General features: G+C 41.6%; 1 protein-coding gene across 1 annotated transcript in view; it reads right to left on the bottom strand.

The window, feature by feature from the left end:
* LOC128914525 (ligand of Numb protein X 2-like) overlaps positions 1–20,869 on the bottom strand; it is a 31,759-nt gene extending 10,890 nt beyond the window's left edge. The window contains exons 1-5 of the mRNA XM_054213580.1: positions 20,663–20,869; positions 7,396–7,858; positions 4,536–4,762; positions 2,931–3,127; positions 1,253–1,621 (exon numbers count right to left, since the gene is read on the bottom strand). Coding sequence (XP_054069555.1) covers positions 1,253–1,621; positions 2,931–3,127; positions 4,536–4,762; positions 7,396–7,796 — 1,194 coding nt within the window. The 5' untranslated portion in view covers positions 7,797–7,858; positions 20,663–20,869. The remainder of the gene's footprint in view (positions 1–1,252; positions 1,622–2,930; positions 3,128–4,535; positions 4,763–7,395; positions 7,859–20,662) is intronic.
* Positions 20,870–25,766: the final 4,897 nt, after the last annotated feature.

The raw sequence follows: 25,766 nt of genomic DNA, 5'->3' as shown, positions 1-25,766 counted from the left end.
TAGCTGAGCATCTATATCTATAGCTGTAAACGGTACTTTACAGGTAGAAGGACTTTTCTGCAAACGGTTTACCATGAAAATTAAAATTACATTTAATGAAGAGTTTGAATTAGCCCTCAGAAGAACAGATAATGTTTGGAAGACTGTCACAGTTTTCCACAAATGTCACTTCAAAAGGAATTCAATCCCCAAACCTAATGAAGCCAGTTCTGAGTCTTTGGTTACTGATTTCAGTGGATCAAGAAAGAGTTCTCATGGGAGTTATGTTTGCACATTACAACAGAAATACAGCAGCACTTGTGGGATGCAAACAAAATTCTAAGAGGCCGTAGAATGGAATCACATGTATATAACATAGAAAAGGATCTCAGTACTGGAACTCTGCTCTTTCTCTTCTCCCATGCCACTGCACTCCTCTGCTGATTACCAGGAAGAGAACTGGCTCTCCCTCGCTGCTGACCTCAGATCCTTTCCGGGATATAAACAATATGTGATGAGATGTATTGTGTCAGGATCTTTAGATAAAAACAGAAACTGGAGGTCATCGCCTAGGGAGATAAAGAATTTAAACTGATCTACACGACATCTGCTGCACACATAGCAATCCTTAATCCTTAACCAAAATCCCTTGCCCACTTCTTTCACCAAAACATTTGGCATGCTGCAACAGGAGCACATTCCTATTGCACAGGGAAAGACCACCTCTCTTCTACCCATTTAGGATTTTAGAATGTTTTTAGCCTGAAGCGCCTCCCTTCCCAAATACAGGTAAAATGGGGAGAGGGCTTAAAATCAGTTAAAAGCATTCTTCTGTTCTGTGCTGCCAGTCTATCACATCTCCCACCACCTTCAGTTTGCCTTTTTGACACAGGAGAGGCTCTCCTAATCTCTCCTTGTCTCTGCTGCACACATCTACACAGCGCATACAAATATTCACTCTGCAAAAAAGGCTCCGAACACCACACCACAAAGGAGATCCAATTGCCTTAGCTGAACTGAAGTGCCATGAGCAACTGCCTCACTTCAGACTTGTCAGAGATGACTCACAATGGATTCCCACTCTTCATGTTTATCTTCATTTGGAAGCAGTGCTTCCCACACACCCGCAGGGAAGTCACTTTCCCAAAGAGATATTTCAGGGAACGCAGTTTGCTCTAGTGTTCTGTTAGCCCTTGGGTCAGAACAGGAGCCCTGCCATCAATGCAGACAGCTGCAGTTATTAGCCATACAACCTCACCACGTCATAAATTACCTGGATTATCTGCGCAGCAGCCTCAGGTGTTCCTTGCCTCAAATCCTGGCCGTTTATTGACAGGACTCTGTCATTCCGACTCAGTTTTCCATTTTTGGCTGCCAAACCTCCCTCTAACAGATCTAGAATAAAAATCCCTGCCTCATCTGTCTTCCTGATCAGTTTGATTCCCAAGGGTTCAGATCGGTCTCTCTTTATCAAGGTAACGTGGATCACTTCCCGATTCGTAGCAGAAGTGGAATCCTGCTGTGCAGTCTTATTGGAAAAACCCTTCTCCTGCAAGACCATGAGGTGGAGAACAGGACCTGGGTGGCGCAGGAAGGAGACTGCTTGGCAGTGAGTCACACTGCTGATGTTGACGCCATTCACCTAGAAAGACAAACAAACCAGAGTCACTAATCAGAACCTACATAATTTAGGCACTGTCCACAGTGCAGAATATCACAAAGTTGGAGACAACTCCCTGTGCAATGCTGTGACTGAAGCAGCTGCTTCTGATGCACATTAGAGAGCAGAGTTTCTAAAAAAAGTATGCAGAAGAAAGCAGATGAAATTAGACCATAGCTGATGGTGAATAGCTGAGGACATAGACAAGACAGGACAATTCACGTAATTAACAAATCTGAAACTGCAAAATATTAAATTGTTACATCCATCCCATGGCAATGCAGAACTGCCTACCCTTAACTTCCAGCATTCGATACACACTTGGAGGTAGAACCCTCAAATTGGAGACTACCCATCCTCGCTCTTAAGTTAAAGAGTGGTCCAGAGTCTACAAGCTTCTGGAATTATCAGTCTAATCATGGTTTTACCAAGGCAACTCTGAGAAGCTAGTTTTTGCTTTGTCTGTTGTCACTCTGTGCAGTCTTCTTTTAGGATATTGAAAGGGGATCTGTCCTATTTACCACCCAGTCAAGACTGAGACATGTGCAACACAACTGGATAAAAAAGAAGTTACTCTATTGTTCTAAGAAACCAACTTGCAGATCGTATCAGCCACTTGTGCATGTGGGGCTGCCAGTCCATACTGAAGTCCAACAGGACAATTAGGTCTCTGTGGCTTGTCAAATGGTTGGGCAGCCATAGCCGGGAGGTGCTAACAGTTCTCGCTGCATCTAGGCTTTACTGCTGCATACAAGCTTCTGTCGCCTTGATCAGCCCACTGCCATGCAACATGATTAATCTGGAAACTACACCTGGCCGTGGGTCAGCATGGTATGAGGCTGGTGCACTTGATTACTCACATTACATATCTGATGCTTACTTCAAGTTGTAAAGTCTTAAACTTTGGACCTGCCCATTGAGAATATGCAGCTTAAGCAACATAGCAGAGCAAGCAATTATATGACTTCCTAACTAGAGCCCAGTCCTTTGGAGATAAATGGTGCTACTGGGTGAAATTTATCAAATAGAAATCTTTTTAATTTATCCAAAACGGTCCAAGTTTCAAAAAGCTGTCAAATATGTAAAGTAAATATGAGTATGACTGGAAGGAAACTCAAAAGCCTGCTTCTCAGCCCCAAAAGATACACAGAGCAACTGACACGCAAGTCTGATCAGTGCTTTTAAACTCTCAGCTGTAGAGATTTCCCAGTTTTTCTAGGTAACTTTCCTGCCCCAGCCCTCCCCCTCAAGTCAAGGGAAGCAATCGTACTACCAGTGGGGTTTCACCTACCTCAAGAATATGGTCGCCAGGTGCTATCCTTCCATCTGCAGCAATGACAGAATCCCGCAAGACCTCCTGAACAACAATGTTTCCTAGTGGGGTGTCTTTACCCCCAACTATCCTCATCCCCAGCTCTTCCTCTGGGTCTTCTCGATGAATTTCAATTGTGGTTGTTTCAGCCACAAGACTAGTTCTCTGAGGAAGGTCTGATTGTGGAAATTGAAGACAAAAACCAACACATTAATAGAATTTTCCTTCACATAGCACCACAAGATTTGTAACACTGGCAGGCTGTGTCCAAAGTAGTGTCTGGAGGGGGAAAGCAGCTATCAGGAGAGGGAACAATAGGTCAGATAAAAAAAAACAACTTTAAAAGACCCTGTTTCTTTACAGTTTCTCCATAATGTTTCCTATAATCTCCTAGTTTATGGCAAATTTAAACTCTTTCGTTATTTCTTTTTATTAAAGGGCATTCAGTATGTTTCACTTGCCATTTAGAGATTTATTTTTCTGCTGTCCTACTAGAAGCGCACACATGACAAATGCCGATTTCCACGATGCCCATTAGAAAAGGGGACTACTGAGCTGTAATTACTGGCCTGCTGTTGTGGTGACTTTACCACAAGTGGCTCACTGCAACTTCACTCCTCTAATTTCCTTTCCTCCTCTTTTCCCACCCCCCGTAAAACAGGAGTAATGTTTACCTATTTACAGCATACTGAAGACTAAGCAATGCTTCTCAGACACTTTGAAGATGAAAGTTGTTGTTAGCAAGTGGTATTAAATCTACCAGCGCTGCAACATTTCGGCAGGCCCCACACTAATGAAGCCAAGCGCACTGCCTGTCAGGGTGAACTGCAGTTGTCACACAAGAGATGCAAAACCTGCCCCAAGTGTACCTCGGGAAAAAGCCAACAGAGAAGTAAACTGACCTGTGTATTAACTCTGGCACAGGCACAGCACAGCTCCAGCGCCTGCACTTGGAAACTCAGACTAACTCTGAAACAAGGCACAGAGATTTCCATGCTGCTGCCTTCTAACAGGGGTTGAGACAAGCGGTTCTATACTGAAGTGGAGATGGTTACTTTTATCTGCAAGAGTTTCATAACTGGCTATTAATCCAAAAACTAAGTTACACTATAAAAACACACTTGCTGCACGCCATTAGGGAGGTACTGACCACTCCAGGAAACTGACTGTATATTTAACTTTTTTAACAAGATTAAGAAGAAGCTGGAACATTTCCTAACTACTAATGATTTGGTTTCTGCAAGTGCATTAAGTGCTCCGTGTTCACATTGACAGGGGCTGCCTTTGTTTCTGCAAATACTGCAAATATTCACTGCAGTCTAACAGATTCTCAGAATTGTTTTGCAGAGACAGTTCTGTGCTTGTGAGCAGATCCTGCCACACCTGATGCACATGAAAGCATCTCCCTCTGCTCAAGGACAAGCTGAGGAGAGAGAGTACTCTGATAACAACTAGTGGCTGAATAGCATTGAGGATATCTAAGAATGTTGGGGACACTTTAAAAACTGAATTGTCAAGATAATTACCTCATTTTTATATTATAAACGGTAATTACATAATTACCTTTCTGTATCAAACTCTCACCTTCTTCAGTCTCCTCAAAAGCTGGATTAACCAGTCCAGGCTCTGCAGTCCCTAGTGATACCACGGCAGCTGCAGAGCTTTCTGCCACAAGTGATGATCCTCCACTTGGTACCTCTGGATCCTTGGGCGTGTTTGTCTCCACCTTGGTAGGGGGATCCTCCTTCCCTTTGGAAATGGGATTCTTTTTCCGCTGTAGTTCAGATTTGTATTTCTTGAAACCAGGACACCTAGAGAGAGATTGTCAGGGACTGTAAGTCACTAGTCTCTGCCTGCATGGTTAACCTAGCACATGCAAGCTCTGACTGACAAAGGTAGGTGAGGCAGCATGTTCAAGATCTCATCAGCTGCAAAGCTTGTATCACAGATGCTAATATTTATTCTCATTTGAACTCCAGCTTCTACTTGTACTGGTATCAGCTTCAGAGCAGGCTTGTTATTTTACAACTTTCAAAATTATTAAGCAATTTATTTTAAAAAGGAGAATGTAATAGCAACAGGAGTCTCCCTTGCTAAATATTTACCTGGCAAACATTTGATGAAGAAAACAATACCTCTTAAAATATAAGCTCTGACATTTTAGAGATGACTATGAATCGTATCTTTATGCAAAGGAACTGGCTCAAGTTTCAAGCTCAGCTTTGAATTAGGCCTTGTTTTTAACAAACCAGTAACATGCAAGAGCAGCAAGGCTTGCCTTTTCTTTTTTTTTTTTTGATGGATGAGAACTGACCCTCAGACAGCACTCCAGCTCCAGTACACGCAGGTGATGGCTCTACTGGAATGGGAGCAATTTAGAGGAATTTACAATCCCACTGACTGCTCCCCACACCAAGGTTCAACAAAATGCGCTCTGTATGCAGCTACACCACAGCCAGCCTATCTCAGCAAAAATGAATGAGGAAAAAGAAGCTCTTTTATCAAGAGTACTTATAAACAAGGTAGCAGGTGCCGAGGGTGACGAATGCAAAAGCATCACTTTCAGAGACATGAGTGGTATTGGGTGTTTACCAGAGTCACTTTTCAAATTAAACTCAACTATTTACATTCTGGCTAAACAAGTCTCATCCCAGTATTACATCCTCTGGTTTATCCCTAGTCATTTATTCTCCACGCAGTAAGATGACTCTGAAATTTAAAGACAGAAGCTAATTGAACCACTTGTGCACATGTCCCTCTCAAGATGTCAAGACACAAATTCATTTTGCAAAGGGCAGAGAAATCCCCCAAGAAAACGAATTCCTAGATGCTTCTTATTTCCTTAAGCCTCCTGCTATCAGTTAATCTCACTTAAAACTAAAAAACAGGAACACCCAAATCCCGGTGTGATTTTTCTCTCTCTTTTTTTTTTTTTTATCATTTTTCTAACTATGCTTACAGCCCAGGTGAAATTTTTTAGATTGAATTTTTTAGAGCACACTCTCCGCAAGGAAGATACAAAGAGCTATGAAATGTGTAACAGAATGATACAGTTTCCAGACAGGTCTCTAACATAAACATTTAAGGGTGCCTCCCTCTTCTGTGTTTAACTCCTGTGCCAAAGGGATTAGCAAGTGACAGAAGTTTACTGATACCGGGATAGATTTACAGAGCAGAGAGGAAGGCCCAGCCCTGGTATGGGCCATGGCCCCAGTTACACTCCAGCTGCACAGCCCTGTCCCTGCAGTCTAAGTAGGGATAACAAGATGATAACAAGAAAGCACTATAAAGAGTTAGTTAAAGAAAAAGGGGATTATAAACGTTCAGATTGAGGGAAAGGGGCACACAAGCATCCTCTGTCACTTCCCCTGGCTCTAAAACAAGCTCTCAACTCGTGGGTACCAAAGACAAGCAAGAACCGCAAGGATTCATCCTCGGCAGGAACTACAAAGGTACCATAAGCGTAACCGTTCCCTGTACACTGGTTGACCTATTTTTAAAATATGGCATTGCCACAAAATGCTACAACATAGCTGAAGAGAACCCAAGCCTGTTGCATTTCTCATTGCCCACTGACAAAATGCACACTGCAATAAAGGTCTGCTCCCGCCTGCAGCAGGGCTTGTACTTAGCTCCCTTTTAGCTCCCTTTCCTGCAATCATTAACTAGGTAGGAACAAGCGTTCTTCAAGCGCCATGGCAAGAGATCTTTGCCACCTGCACTTCTTTTAAAGCTACAATATTCTGCCTGTCCCCAGCTCAACCAGCAGTGGAAGCTCCAAAACGCATCTCTGATTCTGATTGCAAGTGCAAGAAAAATAAAAAGTCTACCTTCCCCTGTGAAAGGGGGGAGGGGTAGAAAAAAAGTAGTATTTTTCATTCACTTCTCTTTCTCAGAAAAAGAACGAGAGAAGATAATGAAATTATAAGTAGGTGATTCAGCAACTGCATAAAGTGCAGCTTGGAGGGACTTACATTATTTGGATCAAAGACATGTATTGCACATCTTAATTGGACCAATTAAACTAGCAACAATGCATGATCCCTTGCTTCCAAAGTGTTGACGTTGCGCCTGTCTTTCTTCTCTGCACAAGTGAAACAAGAATAAACATGTTTATAATAATTTTCAGAGTCAGGTGCCCCAGCTCAGGACACACAGATTTTTATACATTTGATAGGTTCTGGGTCTGCGGACAACTCACATGCAAGCAGGCAAGCACCTCGCCCTTTGCCTCTATAGCGTAGGTGAGCCGGCCTCCCTAACACACATGCACAATTACACTGTCTTCACCCACCCACCTTTCTGGCCTCACCCTCTGTCATTTCTGGTGTCCCATCCTGCCCCAGTTTAAGAACTGTTCTGAGAATGGATCTTTCTGGTGAGAAGCACAACAGACAGATGGTATTATACAAGGAGCAATAATAGAATGTAAATGGGAAGGCACCTGTTCTGCAGATGAGCTTCTAGTTCACACCGCTGCATTGTCTGCTGACACTCTGCCTTGAAAGGACAGAAGACAATCAGCTTATCCAAGAGGTTTCGTACTAGAAGGCTGGACTTGTGGCACTGCTGGAAAGAGAGCTTTTTCCGATCCATAGGACAAAAGTTATACTCCTGCATAAAGTTTTCAAGGCACTTGAAACAGTACGTATGTCCACAGGGGGTGTCCATGGGTTGGAGCAGAGGCTGAAGGCAGATATGGCAGATGAGTTCATCGTCCACTTCATCCTGGAAGTTGTAGAGATGATTGTCCAGCAAGAGGTGGAACTGGCCACATTCGCAGCAGAGTTCACTAACTTGGGATGCATGTTCTTCTGCTGTGGGATCAGCCATGGTAGCCAGCATCAGGCACTCTCGGCCCAGCAGCAAGGAAACTTGTCACGTAGTAGCTGTCTCACAGAGGACCTCTAATGAAAGGAAGAGAAAGAGCGATTTCCAGCCAACTGTCCACTCTAGATCTAGCCAATTAAAAATTAAATCGTATTCCTGCCTTAAGTTCCCCCCCTGTAACTTCACCCCCACCTACTCCCCCTTAGGGTGCTTTCTTCCAGAGTGACCCTGTGAATGATCAACCCAGGGATCAGAGAATGCACAGACCTCATTCAGCAAAATGCTTAAGCACATTGATAAATTGAAGCTTGCATTACTTTACACACACCACTGACACAGACTAGGTAAAACTCTGCCAAACATATGAACTGGAAAAGCAGAGACAAAAGCTGCACGTTCTTGAGGGAGAAAACCCAGAGAGGGAATAGAATGGGAAGAAAGGATAACCAAGATAGTGATTTTAAACCAACAATTTTTCTCTCTGGCTTTCCAGATTATACTGAACATTTTAAAGATATGTATGGTGAAACATCAGTTTGGGGACTTCCTAGTTGTTAGGATTTTTGTTCTGTGTTTTGAGGGGGAATGAGGAAAAAGAAGAGGAAGAAATTTCAGAAGAAACTTAAATCTAAACCACATTTCCTTCCTTTTAAGCCCACTCCCTTCAAAAAAGTTTGTTTTAACAAACAATGCATTGTTCCCCACTCATCCATGCCTACGTTCACCCATTGAAACAAATTTTCTATAAAAAGCCTAAGGCTTCCTAAGTGCAAAAAACATAAAAAATTGTCCACATCACAGTTTGTTGTAATGTAACTCAAAGGCTTGATCTTCAGCTTCTTACAGTTAGGGAGAATAAGATAAGGGGCAAACTGAGTTCTTTGCAGCTGCTGCTCTACTGATTTTAACAGAGATGTCCCCAGTCACATCCATTTTGAATCTTGCCTATTGTAATTAAATATAAAATTCACGCGACTTTACTAGCAGGTTACTCTACAGGCACAGAGACTACTGCAAGAAGGATTTTTTTTTAACCTGGCAGTTATTTTAATGAAGCAGGAAATGTGGTACTAGATGAAGCTAACACTCTGTATTATACAGTGGGGGGGGTGTTGTTGTTGTGGTGAGTTTTTTGGGGGAGTTTGGGGAGGTTTTTTGTTTGTTGGTTGGTTTTTTTTTTTTTTTTTTTTTTTTTTTTTTTTTTAGAACTTCATGTAAAAACTCCCAGAGTCTTTTAAAACAAAAAAATTGCAGAACTGTGATGAAATGGAAAATTTCTGAAAGACAACATGGAAAACACCTGAAAACAATTGCTTTATCTGGAACAGGTAAAAGCCTAAGCAAGAGTGAACACTGGTCTGCACCAGTGCCTGGAGGACACGGCTGGCACGCTGCAGCAACTTTGGAGGAGGGTAGACAAGAACAATAAGATAGCAAGAACGGCAAGAAAAAATTAGTCATGGGTTTCTAATAAAAATCATACATCACTCCAATTAATTGTCAAGCATAAGTCAGCTATTTAATTAAAGGGATAACATATCACCAACAGAATCAAGCCATTTTACAGGCGAATTTTTACCTAGCCATAGAAACTTGTTCACTTCAAAAGATTAAAACATTACTGTCACGGTTCCAGGTGGGTACAGGGCATGAGTTGTTTGCTTCTCCTGCTGCTGTTGCAGTGCCAGAAAGCATCTTCCCCCTGAGGAAAGCACTTAGGCTGGATGTACAGACCTAGCTCTTCTGTTTGCGTTTACTCCTTAACTCTTGCATGACTGACTCAGTGCTCCCCAAAAGAGAAAGCACAGTTCACAGACAGCACACAAGCAAAGCAAAGTAAATGTATCCATGCCCTCCTCTCTTAGAAATACCCCTGTTCTTTGGTACTTACCTCCATCTGAAGCAGGCATCCCTACTGTCTGCTTTATAAAAAGCCTCCATTTGATCTTAAATTATCTTACAGACGAAACGGAAACATTTCAACATCAGACAATCACTTAACATCACCTACCAATTCTAATCAATCATCTCAGCACCAGAAGTTAACAAAACACCAAGCTTCCAAGGCAAACATCTACCAATAAGAAATACTTGTGCTTCGGGTTGTAGTATTTGCATAAAACTTTGGCAGGTGATTAAACAAATCTACTTTCTCAGCGAAAACAAACCCCACGGTAATTTTGCTGATAACTACTTTTATATGGGTTTTTTTCAGATTATTTACCAAATTAATTCTCTGTTCTGTGTTTGAAGGTTATACAAGATGAATCCCATTTATGAGTCATTTCAAAATTTGTGGAAGATAAAAGTATCACCACAATCTTGCTGCTTTTTTCTTCCCTGTAACTCTAAGCTTTTCTGCTCGCTCAATTCTATGTCCTTGAAAACAAGGTGTGAAGATTTCATTCTAAAGTGCCAAAGTGAATTTTACTTTTACACTACTGTCCTTTCAACAAGGAGGACACTCCTGCAGACACCAGGGAACCTAAGCCTGACACCTCCATGATGAAACCCAGCCCACACCCTTCGGCAAGGCAGGAGTTAGTGAGCAGCGCAGGGAGGACAGCAGGCTCAAACAAGCCTGCCGCTTGTTCACTGATTCAGTCAGAAAGCAGATGTTCTGTAAGAGGAAAATTGCTAACATCTTATTCAGCAAGATGACTAATTCAGCGCAAGACAGACTTTAAGTGTCTAGAAAATGCACTGTTTCAACATAACAAGCATGGTTCCCCTCAGCTTAAATAGATCAATTTCAGGAGAGTCCATCTAGCTTTGGAAGTGAAGTTTGAAATATAGTCAATCTTTTACAATTTCCATCAAATTCCAGTTACTTGTTCCAACCTCTGAAGGTCAGGCTAACCCCAACAACCCCCTTTGTTCTTGTGTTGCTCTTTTTGTTATACCATTCCCTCCCTCCATCTTCCTTCCAACAATGCCACCCCGAGTGGCACATTCCCTGCTCGTGCCTTGCTCTGTAGTACTGGGATCTCTCCCTAGGCCTCACGTGTTTTAGCTTACACACAATGCACAAAATATGAGGGAATCAAAAATAAGGATCTAGCTTGATCCTAAGTCACTACTTGTTGCCTACATGAAAATGTTAAAGCCTGACATATACATATGTTTCTGCTTTAATTGGCTCTGCCTCTGGAGTCTCAATTATTAAGTAATACACCCCATTCCTATACATGACAAATAATTGAAGGAAATAAGCCAGCAGAAATCTCTTTATATTTCCATTTCTTGCCCTGTATGGGCTAGAGAAAAAGATTTCTTTGGGATCACCTTTACCTATACTGTGTTTTTTAAAAAAACCAAACACTGTTGGCTTTTTTTTTAAAGTATGATTTCTTGCACTGTAACACTGACTCAAAGAATAGAATTTCTTTTTTTTTTTTGAAGGAAGACTTATCAGGTTGTCTAATCTGTTTCCCTGCCAAAGCAAGACTATTCCTGACAATATTAGCACATTGCCTATTCTTGTTTTAACTCTGCTAGGGCACAGAGCCTCAGATATACACCCCCTCTCCACATCTACAATGCTGTTAATAGCTCTAGGAGTGAGTATGCCAAGAACCACACCGACAGCGCACCACCCAGCACCATTCCTGATGGACAAACTTTGTTCAGTTCTCCAAGTTCTTTAGTTCTCTCAAGCACCCCAGACTTTTAAACAGAACTGATGAATTACTTCTATAGCTTTTTTTAAAAATCCTTTGAAAAAACCATAATTATCTAAGAAATCTTTCCAACATCATGCCTCCACTTGCACTACAGTGACTGAAAAGGAACGGTGGCTGTGGTACCTGGCTACCCCAAGAGCAACATCCCTCCTTCCAATCTTATCCTTTGATGTCTCCAAATTTCCAAATACAACTCTCGCTCCTTGTCTTTAAGGCATTTCACTCTGCCACTGCTGATGTGGAGCACAAAGTATGGCACAGTTCAGCCCAGGCCTGTCTGTTCATATAATTCCAGTATTCGATACAAATCACTTTCAGTCATGAACATATTTACCTTAATGACATCTCTGTGAGGTATGACATTGTTGCTATTCCCATTTAAAGACTGAGAAATTACATCAGGAGAGACTGACATAAGACCCATAGAGGCATCCATTCATGGGAATTTAACGCTTCGGTAAGTCTCTGAATATGATCTCAAGTGACCTACCTAAGATCACAAAGGAAGCTCCTGAGGAAAAAAAAAAAGAGGCAAAAAACAACTAAAAAAGAAAAGAAAAAAAGAAGGAAAAAAAAGAAAATCAAGACTGTTGCTATTAACCAACTGATTTATAAAACCACAAGTATAGTAAGTGAGCCAGAGCACGCTCCATATTGCAAAACAAAGAAACATACAACCAGTCTGCTGTAAGGACACAAAACAGAAGAGTAAAACTTCTGCTAATAGATTAGGATGACTAGAGGAATGTCTCCTGCTGCTTTAGTTAAAAAATAATTTAAAAAAAATATCTGTTAAATAACTAGTTCTCAATATTAAACAACTATTTGTACCATGGAAAATGTTTTGGAATACAATGGGTTTATGGTTTTATGCACCTGTAGGTTAGCACTTATGTGTTGATATAGACTTGTGTTATTGAAAACCCCAATATAAAAGTCGGCTTTAAGATTGCAGGGCGCGTGCCCCACGTATACTGCTATGTAATAGTTCACTGCAATAATTATGCCAGTTATTATATTTATAGCTACATTTCCCTGGGAGACTGGAAATGCAACATTCCAACTAAAGGCTAAACAATTAATTAATTTTTTTGGGGTGGACAAAACAAAGCCAGCACATTCTGGATTAAGATGACTGAGGGCACACACCACTAGGGCACTAAACCCAGACCCATCTGCTTATATAAAAGCAAGTTCAAGAGGGATTCTAACATAGCAAACCCAGTGGTCTAACCATAAGAAAAAGCGGCAGAACTTCTGCTAAACTCTCTTCAAACAGTTTTCACTCAGTTAAGAAGTTTTGTGTTTCACAGAATGGCAAATTTTTTTTTTTCATTCTAGAGACAGAGAGAAGTACATTGTGAAAGTGTTCTGTAACAGGGTTGGGTTTTTTCCCCCCCTGAATTTCATCGCTACTTTGAAATAGTATGTGAAATGGGAGAGTTTTTTATATGAAATGCACTAGTCCTGACTGACCACTTCCAGTGTGCTGCTGCAGTGTTTCACAACCATGAGTAAACTGTCCTTAGTTTACAGTAGTGGCACTGAAAATAGTGTTGAAATGAATTTTATAAGCAATACTTGAAGTAGGTCAACTTTTACAAAAACCGCAATACTGAACCCAAGAATAGTTTCAGGTGGTGATACAACGTCCTGTTGTCTTTCTTTTTTACTTTCTGATATTGCTGAAGATCAGGCCACTGAATGTAAAAGTAAGAAATCAAAGCTTCTGTAAATAGTAAATTTATAGCTAAATAAGAAGAAACCCTTTCACTAATTAACCTTCCCTTCAAGCCAAAGGGTTTCTAATAAGCCACCTCCAAGAGTAACTGCTCAGCATGTATATGAACACTTCGATTGAGAAACTCTAAATCAAAGCTGCTTTACTGTACTCATCATAAAGGAAGTTTTCATCATCCCCATCATTTATGCCCATTCTTCAACCACAAATTTGAAATTAAGTTGTATTCTAACTCCCTGGTGTTTCTGTGCTCATTGGACAATTTTGTATTTAATCTGCTTGAACTCCTAGGCCAGTATCTGTTTTCTCAACCAGAAAACAGAAAGCCAATTGTATTTTCATCAATTATAATCAGAATCATTGTCCTGTTAGATTAGAAAAGACTTATTATTCCAGGAAACTCTGTTCTGGGGGATGTGCTAAAAGGTTTGGTTAACTAGAGCAAGACTATCCCAAGGAGTTTTCTCCTGAGCAACTTGTGCAATATCAGCTTTCCAGCATGGTACATGGGTTTCCATTTTTAACATAACACGCTTCAAGATAGATTTAAAAAAAAACAAACACAACTGTTTTGTTAGTATATATGAAAGTTCAACATAAGATCTTAGCCATGTATTACTTATTTTAGAAATCATACTAGCAATCAAAAGTTCAAACTGCAAACATATACACTTAGTTTTAGGACGAAGAAAAGCTGACATGAAAAATTAAGAAGTTGGCGCTTATAATTCATTTCTCTTGCTACCATATGCTCTTATCATTTCCTTCTCAGCTCAGTTAATGATACCACAGAACAGTAACTGTCATGCCAGGGACTCAGCATGCTTAAGTAGCAGGACTACACAAATGGAATTTCAACAATTAATCCTAATTCTTTCTACAGAGAAGGAGATTCTGGTATTATCGTTCAATTTATATTATCTGGGTAATAAGAACCAAAAAATTTCATCTTTCCTCCCTTTTTCTTAAGGAATTAAGTAGTGGTGTAAAATGCTTTCCACCTACACTTTTTTTCCAAGGGGATTAAACAGTGACTATTTTACCATGCTGCTCTGAAAAATGGATAAATTAAATGCTATCAAGTAGAAGTGAAGTGCTGCAGAAAAAGCTGCTTTATTTCTATTTCTTCCTGCTTTTTCACCTTTGCTAGATGTTTCCGCTATACCCACCATCCTTTCTACACTCTGTTTTCCACACAAATGTGCAAGTTGCTCGCAGGAATTCTTCTGTTGTATCACTTGCTTAAATCAATTTGCTTCTTCACAGAATTTGACCCAAAGACTCCTATGAAAGCTTCACCATTGGCAGCATGTGTGAATTTTCTTTGTGTGTTCTTTTTTTCTGTTGTGTCTAGTCACCTCTCTCTAGGAAAATTAAATACCCCTACCTCCACCCTCACCTCACCTACATTTTGAATTTGGCAGCTATCTGCAATTCCATCCCTAAAAATCAGTTTGATGTTTGTGGGAGAAGTTTTCTATAGACAAAGGAGGAATACAATGCTATAATTTAAGGATAAAGGACCTAATCTGTAATTAATAACCAAAGTTCTCATGCAATTAAAGCAAAAAGCCCAAAACCAAAACAAAGAGGGATTAGGAGATTTGATGTTAAGATTTAGGTTCATCTAAATATCTGGTAGCACACTTGCTTTCCAAAGAGCTGGGTTTGCTTTTGAGGACAGGAGGTAAAGATCACGTGTCTATTGGCTATATATGAATACCAGCTGCTCTTACCACATCATTGTCTGTGTATCTACCTGTAAATTCCTTGTCTGTAGAAAGAAAACAGCACCATGGTTTACAGAATCTGAAATAAGCAGGTAATGTGCAGAGGCTTGTCTTGGGTATAAGCCTTCATAATTAGCCAGCTCTGATAGCTATTACTCTTGCAGTAGTCTGGCAAAAGAAAACCTGTACATCATTGTCCATCTGTGATCTGGTTGTTGTACTTGTAATATAGGTCAGAAAAAAGCAGATGCTTTTTTATCACAGAATTTCTGATGCATACAAGGGAAGAAGCAGACACGGCATTATATAACTGTATGTTTTTAAAAATCACTGTTTGAATATCCTTACCAAGGCAGTTATCATCATATATATTTAAAAGTAATGTGAGAAGGGTGGATGGGGGAAGAGAGAGACTGTTGCTTTTGGTAGACGTATGGTGTTTTTATAGCTCTAAGCCTTGCCTGTCTTGTGAGAAAGTCCTACAGAGCTTTAATCTCTATCACACTCTGTCAGTGTTACTTTAAAATCAAATGAAATTAATTTCAGTTTAAAAAAAACAACTAATCAACCTTAAGGATGAAAGCATTTGTTTTCTAGGTTAGTTAAAAACAAGCAAACAACACTTTTGCAAATACTGTTTTCTACATAACTTTACCATAAGCAATCCACCAGCATGAAAGCAGAGTTTTGCACCTGGTAATGAATTATTTCCTATCAACAGACAGATAGTCACAGTAGTTAACATCAGAAACATCAGATTAGGGCTTTACTGCAGCATGAAGTAGCACAGACCTCTTCATTACCCACACCAAGCCAAATTCTGGCCCCAGTTATTTTTTTTTTATGGTGCTCTGTTTTAAGTTAAAGAGTTTGGCACAATCTACAACAGCAGCCCTTTACATCAACAGGCACTGAGAATCTAAACTCTGCAAAATAAAAATCAATGATCAGTGACAAACATGCAGAATGGCTGAGAGCGCTATTCTAGAGGGACCATCAAATTTCCACCAGTCTTGGCTCTTTTTTCCTCAACGGCCCCTGACTGCCCCAGCTCGTCCTTGATGCCATCAACAAGAGCAGGGCGTATCACTCCGCTCAGTGTACAATACCCCAGACTTCCTTTCACAGGGTAAGAAGGCATTTTATCAAAACCAGTGCAAAGTACTTTCTAGCCCAAGCTTGTTCCCACTAACTAAAAAAGCTGAATTAAAAGATAATTAAGTCTGTAATTCCCCTTTACATCCCATCTTACCAGCAGATCATGGTAAAGGGAAAAGAAAGAAAACAAGCTATCTTCATTTAAACAAAAAAAACCAACACCTAATTCCCTACACCACGTCTTCTCAAACTGTGGCTCCTCAGGGTGGAGTGCAGCTAAGTTTGAAGTTGCCTTAAACTCCCGCCAGTGCCCGTGGGCAGGCAGAGCTGCTGCAACCAGTAGCTGAAATGCCCTTCACCACAGATGGCAGCTCATAAGTAAATAAGCACTATAGTAGAAGTTAAAAATAATATAAAAAAAAAAATAAATCTCTGGATTAAGAATTACATTCCCCTAGAGATTTACAGAATAGTATTATGGCACATTTTTAAAAGACTCGAGACACATTCTGCTGCTTAGGATATCTGTATTTCAGGTTTATGAGCTTAAGTACAGTTGCACATGTAATTTAAGATGCCTTTTCATCATAGAATTTCTCCTGGTGTATCTTGTTGACTTTAGACTTAAAACAAACAACCCTCACAGCTAGGGGAGAAACAAACTACTGCAAGAAGCTTTTTTTGTTTGTTTTCCTTTTTTTCTTCTCAAATCTTATCCTGATTTAAAGCTACGTCCAAGCTGGTATCAGAAACAGGTCTTTAAGAACCACTGTTATCTTACCTTATCGGGCACATATTTACAGTATACATAAATTGATAATTACGTTATATTTTCCCCTGTTCTAAAAATAATTTTAAAATGGGCGTTGCTGTCTCACCAGTTAAAAGAGCTGGAACAACAGACCAAAGTCCTTCCACTATCCACAAATCAATGCAGCAGCTACGTTCTTCCTTAGCCACTCATGAATGACCTCTAGTCCCAGTACACATAGGAATGGGGAGGCAATCTCCTTTCCCTGTTCAGTTTTCAGCCTGTTGAGATTACTAGTAAAGTAGCCAAGTAGCCCCAGGTGTTAACTTCACAGGGAACTTAATTTTTTTTTATCCTAAGTACAAAAAGGCCCAGAAGACCCATTATGTTTATTTTTATGTATCCTACTTGAAATAATCATAGGACAATTTTTGTTCACTACCAATTGAGATCGCATAGAAGAGGATATCCTGAGATCTAAGGTTCCCAGGGCAGGGACTGCTTTATTTATTGTCTATTTAGGGACCTGCAACAGTGCTTACTAGGTGAGCGGAATTTATCTGTTATTTATTAGTCTAGGGGTGGGAGGTTAGTAAGTCTGAGAACTTTACAAATAGGGCTGCTCATGATTCACTGGATTTTCAACAATGGCAACACAACTCATGTCGCAGGTAAGCCCCCTAAACTCTCAGAGGAGCAGGTCAAGTTTTATCTCAACCCCAGTTAAAAAAACTGTTAGAAAATGTGCTTTTAAAGAGAGAGTCTGCTGCAGCTGTTTACAAAACTTGCATGAGTTAAGGTCCAGGCAATGAATAGATAAAGCTAGACAACACTTTTTTTAAAATGCATAATCCCTTCCCGTACTTCTCTTCCAGAATATTCCAAATGAAGAACACAACATTCTCCAAACAAAATTTGCACAGAGACCCTCTAAGCTCAGGGGGCCACTACATATACATAAAACCAGCCTTCGCCTGTAAGCTGCTGATTGTCTCTCCAAATTTCTCCAGCTTTATTCCATTTCCCTCCTTCCAGCCTTGAGTGCTTTTTCCTGGACCAGCACAGTAATTCCTACTACTCATGTTCATCTAAATCCCCTCTAACACTTTAGATGGTTTGTGAGATTCTGGCTCATGGGCAATTTCTTATCCAAAGTATCAAAAAAATTGCCAGATATTTTCAGATTTTCAAACTCAATTCATGTCAAGAAATATCTAAGCCAAGAGCAATGTTTTGTGTGTTATAAATCAGGGAACACAAACTGACGAGGGACTGTCAATTACAATTCCTAACAACTGTATGAACAGCACCACTAAAGTAAGCTGAGAAGGAAAAGCCAAACAAGAGGGTTTTGTATTAAACCAGCAAAACATACTCGGGCCTGTGAGTAAGACAACAGCTGCAACTACTCTGGCAACATATACACGATCAGAATGAAATGATGCAGCTTAATTTTCAAAGTGAAATCAATATAGCAGTTGCAGCAGCGTTTTTTTTTAAATGCAGAAAACAAGAAATATATTGAAGAGTAACAAAATACAGCAGGGGATGCATTGTGAACTATAGATATTTTATTCTGCAGTTATATTTATTCTTTTAAGTTTATCCTTTTTAGGATAAAAAGTCTTAGACTTTTAGTCTATCAAGTCTAAGACTCTACAATCTCATAAACGTGAAAATTCACCTATTAACCATACTTCACTACAGCACTACCACGGTTTATGAAACCATTAATTACAATTCCTAATTGAAGTTACTGGAATCGCCATTCAGGTTATCCAGAATAATCCTCAACCTGTTTCACCAGGTATCTTTGAACCTCATGGGGTTTTTTGGAGGTCATTACGTGGCCAGGTCCCTTCTGGAGCTGTTTCTTCCACCTTTTACAGCTCTCATTCCCCAGGCCATATGGTTGGGTTTGTTTCTTAACTCTTGCTCTATACATTTGGCTAGAAACTTTAAAAGAAACTTGTCTTTCAAAAGACAAGGTTCCTTTTTGCTGCGCACCACAGGTCCCTCTTTCCCACTTCATTTCATTGGAGTTTTACGTTAATGCATGTCCGTTATTTAAATGAGTTACATATGCATCAAGCTTGCATATTAGACACATAAATATGGTGAATGAAGGTGTGAATTTACAGCACAGTTGAGTTTTCCAGGAGCTAGTGAACCCCATAAAAGGTTCGCCTTCTGTTTATCATTTCTCTGCTCAATCCTCAGCCATATGACCCCTTCGTTTTTCCCTGCACGAGCGCTGGTGCTGTTCTGACTTCATGAGCTGGTTCAGGGAGCAAATCCCTTTGGGGGAGGAAATAAATATTACCACTACCTCAGCCTCTTTCAATAGCAGACACACTCCATCTGCTTAGTTATATTCTAAAAGAAGAGTTTGAGTGTGTAACTTAAGAGAAAGAAGTTTTGTTTTGAAAGAGCCATGTGCACAATCTGCTTTCTCTCTGCTGGAGAACTGCCAAAAGTGCTTTGGCCTTCAAGCATCAAGGACAAACATCAGCCCAGTCCCTGAAAGGCACAGCACACAACTGGCATTGCTGCGGGAGGATAACTACAGTTCTTTAAACTACACAATGCCTCCTTGGGCTGCTCTGGAGTCTCTAGAGGCTAAAAGATTAGACTGGACAATTCTGGGGCCGTGTGACAGAAACTTCCCTGGGCTGCCTGTTATCTCCATAGGTTTATATGCTGTGACCCTGGCCTGATATACTTTTTGCACAGCAGAGACCTCCCCTAACACTTATTATCTGTGCTTTAGCTGGAGTCCTGTTTCCTACAGAGCCCTTATACAGTTCTGGTCCTTTCACCTTGGCTAAAAAACAGGAGTAGACAGTGAAAATATAACCTTTTTTGGGTTAAGCAACAGGGAAATACTCATTTGGCATTCCTTACTTTACCAAGGTAAAGTAGGACCAAAAAAAAAAAAAAAAAATCGCTCAATGAATTGAAAGTGTAGTTTCAAGCATGGCTTAAAGCAAACTAAGCCTGCACTGCCACCGAAAGGGGCACTCCCACTCTCCCTGCCACCTCTGATGCTGGCATCAGCTGGCTGCTGCCTGTTCTCTTCGTTTTCAATCAGATAATGAGGCTAATGTCAGAAGTAGAGCGATGTCAAGCGCACACAACCAAGCGGCGAGCCAGAGTGGGACTGCCCCTTCAGCAGCACACACCCTCACCCTGCTTTAAACCCCTCATGAAAAACTTCTGAAATAAAATGAAAGCATTCCAGTGACATAGCATCCCTTAAACACTTCTTTCCAAGCCTTTTAGAAACCTCTCCAGAGCATTACCTCATATTTAACATCACCTGTATTTCTTACCTTTAAGGCATTTCCAAAACATCCAGAGAGTCACATTGCTCTCCTTTGCCTGTTATCTCAACCTCTATTTATAGGCTTTTTTCCACATTAATTACCAGCACAGCACCAGAAACTTGCCAACTTAGTACTTCCCCATCTCCGAGCACAAAAATGTTGCCCCCGCAGCCTCCCTCCGACCCACACAAGCGGCGAAAAGCGCCGAGTCTGGGGTGCCCTGCGCAGGCCCCAGTGCTGCAAGCCTCAGAGAGCGACCTTTGAAGAGTTAAACCCTTGGGGTAGGCAGTCAGTCAGCCTTCACCTGCCCAGCCCTACTTACTGCCCTGTGTCACGATAAAACGCTCTCCAGCCCGGCTCGGTCATGGCCGAGAAACCCTCAGCTGAGGGAACGGGACGCCTGGGCAGGAGCTGCCGCCCTCAGCCGCTTCCACAGCTGATCCCCGACCCCCCCACTCCGCGGCCTCCCGCCCCTCAGCGGCCGCCTCAGCAGCAGCAGCGGCGGCGGGAACCCCGCTCCCCTCCCGCCTTCCCCCGCCCCGCACCGCTCACCTGTAGCGCCGGGAAGGGGGGCTCGCTCGCCCCCAGGAAGGGGAGGGAGGAGGCGAGGGAAGCCCAGCGCCAACTCGGCCTGCGACGGCGGCAATAACGCGGGTTCCTCCACCAAGTTTCCGGGCGGGGAAGAAAGTCGAAACCTACGTGAGAGGGAGGAGGAGGCAGCGCAGCCGCCCAGGTGTCGCCCGCCCGGCACGGCCTCAACCCGGCCCTCCCCTCCCCACCGCCGCGCTCCCCTCCTCCTCCTCGGGCCGGCCCCGGGCCGCCCACACCCCCGGCGGCCCCGTTCCCGCCCTGACAGAGGGCGCCGCGGCGTCGCGGGGCACCTTCTTCCCTTCGGGGGCCGCCCGCCCCGGATCTCCCGCTCCCCTCAGGGGCCGCCCGCCTCGAGGCCTCTCGCTCCCCTTAGGGGCCGCCCGCCGCGGGTCGCCTCAGCGGGTGCCGGGTCGGATCTGCGCCGCCGCCTGGGTGGCGGGGCCGGGGACTCACCTGAGCAGAAGGACCCCCGTCCCCGGCTGCTCATCCCGGCTCCCTCGGCCCTGAGGGGAACGGTCTCTCTGCTCCTTTGGGAATTTCTCCGCTTGCTTTCTGAGGTGATCCTGCTCACACCCGAGCATGTTTTCTCTCCTACCAGTGGCCTTAGGCTTCTGCCTCACCAAAAAAACCCTGTAAAATTGAATGAAGAGCAAAGCGGATCTCTCCGCTTGCTTTCTGAGGTGATTCTGCTCATCCCCTCTCTTACCAATGTCCTTAGGCCTCTGCCTCACCAAAAAAAACCTGTAAAATGGAATAAAGAGCAAAGCAGGTCTCTCCACCTGCTTTCTGAGGTGATTCTGCTGACCCCTGGGCACATTTCCCCTCCTACCAGTGGCCTTAGGCCTCTGCCTCACCAAAAAAGACCTGTAAAATAGAATAAAGAGCAAAACCTGATGCTGTTCTGAGTGCAAGGAGCAAATTGTAGTTCAACCGGATGAAAAAAAAACAAAAACAAAACCCACAGAAATTGAGGGGAGATTATTTTCTGTGTTTACATTCTGCCCGCTCTTCTGGGCGATAAACAGAAATACTGACAATTCGGAAGTATTCAGCTTGTGATTGATTGCATTTTAATTTGTTGGTAAGGCAAGGTAAAAGTCTAGGAAATTAGTTAGCCGGCTGTCATGCCACAGGAGGAATCCCTGGTGCTGTGGGGCTATGGGGTGCTTTGCGCTGCTTTGTGGCCAGGAAGAGCCAGGGAAGGGATGGCACTGGAGACCACAGAGTGATAATTTCTCTGCTGTTACTATAAACTGTTAATAGGTCCAGTTGCCAGTGTACAGATTTAGGCAGCTCCCTGTAACTCTTATGCTTCAAACCAGCCAAATGCCGTACCAGGTGGGGTCTAAAAGTTGGCAAGCTCTGTTGGCACTAGGTCCAAGCTAGGAACTTCTCCCAAAGGAAGAGATCTTCCTGGATGTGTATCGTGCCTTTCTTTGTGCCAGGTCCCATTCAGGTCCACACAGTGAACTAGAACTCTTTCAGGCCAAAAAAAAACAACCAAAAAAACCAATCCTCAAAAAACCAACCCATTGTATTTTCTGGGTTATAATTTCCTTCTCTGGTTCATTGCACAGCCTTGGAATTACTCTTACTGAGTCAAGAAGGTCATGAAGTAATAAAGAAGATGACATTTCTGACAATAAAAAAAAAAGAACATTAAACCATAGTTTTAGAGGAGGATCTATTAGGAAGGAAACCTTTGTACATTAACGTAGGTAATATGCATTGCAGGTGGAACTAGCACACACCTGTCTGCATCTGATCATTCAGGCATGCCCCGTGGTTGCTGAAGTAGACCTAAATGGAGAGAGGAGGATGTGCTTTCAATGCCTTGAAAACACCTTCTCAGCTTTAGTAGGGCTAGGGATCTGTGTTATTCAAGTAAGACTACTCAAGAAATGTTGGTACAGAGGGGAGAGATTGTCTCCTATTTCAGATGTGGACTGATTTGGCTCAATCTACCCATCCTGTGTTAAATTTCTTATGTAATCTTTTTGGGTCTTTGCTACCTCAGAAAATCCTTCTGTTCCTTATTTCTGTCTGTTGAAGTCTTTCAGTGAGGGGCTGTATTTGTTAGTGTGTGAGAGGATCTTTGTGTTGCAAAGGTGAGACTGTAGGAGATGCATCATGTACTGAAAATGCAGCAAGGTCTTTTCTTCTTTTCATTCAGAACATTGTTGAAAATCCAAGGCACGCCAGCAACGCATCTTTGCTCAATGAGATCCATGTTACTACAGGACATGAAATGTAAGGTATTTTTGTAGGGCTTGGCTGAGATCTGGGATCTAGACTTGCAAAACCATTGATTTTGGCTAGACTAAATTAATTGTTTGATAGGATTTCCTCTGAAGCACCACGGCTGAGATTGCTGAGAAGAATAGATAGTATCATATTCTCAGACCATTCTGAACAAAAGAATATTTTAGCAACAAAGTGTTTTACTGGTCTGAGAGTGTAATTAAGCTCTTGTTTGGGGAAGGAGTAGCAGTCAGCGACAGGCCATAGCTGTGTAACAGCTGGAAAGGCATTGCCAGCTCAGACACAAGTGCTAGAGTCTGGTGCAGAGACATCAAGCTGTGTCTGCACTGACAGCCCAACCTCACACCAGAGCCTGTACTCATTAAGCCCGACCTCATTTATATTGAACACTGGCTTGCGTGTAAAAAGGCAAAGGCTTAGGCTAAGCTCTGTGGAGCTGGAGCACTCTTGAGGGTGGAGGTTTAAACCTTCGCATGGAACCAGTCTCTCCTTCATGCAGCCTGCAGCTCCGTCGGTGAGGACAGGAAATGTGTGGGCGAACCTGGGGTATTAGGAAGACAAACCCCAGGGAAATTTCAAATGGATGCAAATCTCTAAAATTAGGAATTCTGTCTAGTTAGCACTCGCTGGAGATTTTTATCACGTATGTTGACCTGTTTTTCTGAGTGGACAGTGTGCCCATATATAATTAAGATATGGTGAAAGTTTATTGTATAAGTGTGCTGGAATTTTGGTTTGGCTTTGCAATAAAGGAATCACACTGAGTCATGGTTACTAAATGGACTTATGGAGGATACAGGTCTCTTCTGCAGAGCTAACACAAATGTAAAGAACTGAAATTAATTTCTTTCCTAGTCTAGGCAAAAGCAGCCACATCGTAAATAAGGTTGTGGCTTGATGACACGAAGCCTTTGCTGTATTACTGGTTCCTACCCGCTCCTTGTTCCTGCCCTTGCAACACAGCACACCAAGCCTTAGCTGTGTCTGCAGCTCTTTGTGTGGATGAACTGTGAACCACATCAGGATACTGATTCATCTGAAAAATAAACCAGGTGAAAATTTCTATAAATATATTCTATTTAAAATATATAAACATATTTAAAGTAGATGCATTATTTTTTAAAGCCAGATAGATCAGTTCCCCAATCTAGTTTATAATTCAGAGGTTATGGATGGATGGTATTCTTCTCTGCTAGTACAGAAGCAAGCAGTTAGAAGAGCAAAGTGGCTAAATATGAAACTGATCCTGGTGAAGAAGGATCCCAAACCACAGCTGAATATTGAGTCTGCAAGGCATAAATGGATTGCTCCACTCTGTTGTTGCGCTAGCAGTTAATGTCTTGTGTAAATCTGAATAGCAGCTCATGCGGTTTCAGACCTAAACATTTTGCCTGAAAAACATCTCAACATTTGGGAGAGAAATAGTTTCTGGTGTAACACTCAAATTATAACTTCGGTTGACTTTATGTTGAAGAGAATCTCAGTCTGCTGTCTCTTCACTGGCACCTCTTGCAAACCCCACAATCTGTTGGTCTTCACTCTCTATTGACTTTGAAACACCAAAATTCTGCGGAACTCAAGGCCTTTTTATTTACTAGCAGTTCTGCTACATTACTTGTGTAGCTTTTGATAACCAAGACGACTCTATAAAAAAATACAGCAATCTCAGTTTGAGCTTTTATCTGCTCTAACTGCTGATAATTTCCTGTGTGTGATGGTGTAATTCCTACAGTAACAGCTGTGATACTATGTGGAGAAAGAGTATGGGCCACATACCTGTGCAATGTATATGTCACGATTAAAATGCCACTTTCTGACAAACAGAATTAGATATATCAATTAAAAATACTTTCATGTTTACAGAATATTAATAATTTTTTTTTCACATGAAGATTAAGAAAGCTTTTTTTTTGTAAAATCTTGAAAAGAAAATAGAAAATCAGTAAGAAAACAATAGGAAAAATAACAGTAGGAAAATTGAATGGGGAAGTAAAATCACATCACACAAAGGTTTGCAGATTAGTTTAATCCCATTAATGTTGCATACAATTTGGTAACCGTGTGTGTTTCTGTTGTCCTCTTGTGGGAAGGTGCAAAGAATATATGACTGCACGGTATTAATTTGGGACTCAACTTTGATGTTTCATCACAAACAAACCTAAATTCCCAACCCACACACAAGAATGTAAACACAATTAAAAAACAAATCCCACAAACAAGGAGAGAGAGTCATCCCAGGAATTTATGATTAAATGGCCTGGAATCTCCCTTTTGTGGAAAGCAGAGCAATGGAAGTACGCGTACATGAAGACACAGTGGATTCTGATAAATCTCAGACCCTAAGCACATTGTTTGGATTCATTCTGCCATATTTTATAGTACTTCTGTTTTCCTTCTGCAGTATTTTGTTATGTTTGCTGCAAATTATTTCTACATATGCATTGCATATTGTATATTTATAGCAAGTAGTCAGATTCCCAGTGTTTGGTAAATGGGATCAAACAGAATATTAAGAAATATAGCTTAAGAATCTTGTATATGTTAGTAATGAATTAGGACTATGTTACATTATCTTTCCTTGTGGTGTTTTATTAACAGTGGTCAGTTATTAATGCTGGAGTACTTTATTTGATGGATCTGTTGAATGTTTTCATTAGAAGTAAACATCTTGATTCTGTGCTTATAGAAAACAGTATGTTGGCGAAATAAAGAGGGCATCTGGCTTTTCTGAGGAGGGGCATAACCTATCTGGCTTTTTACAGTGGAGCAGATATGAAAATATAAGAAAAATAAATAAGTTACA

This window comes from Rissa tridactyla, chromosome 9, assembly GCF_028500815.1.
Source record: "Rissa tridactyla isolate bRisTri1 chromosome 9, bRisTri1.patW.cur.20221130, whole genome shotgun sequence".
Taxonomy (NCBI): domain Eukaryota; kingdom Metazoa; phylum Chordata; class Aves; order Charadriiformes; family Laridae; genus Rissa; species Rissa tridactyla.
The sequence above is the reverse complement of the archived record's forward strand: the minus strand, read 5'-3'. Positions and strand labels throughout refer to the sequence as shown.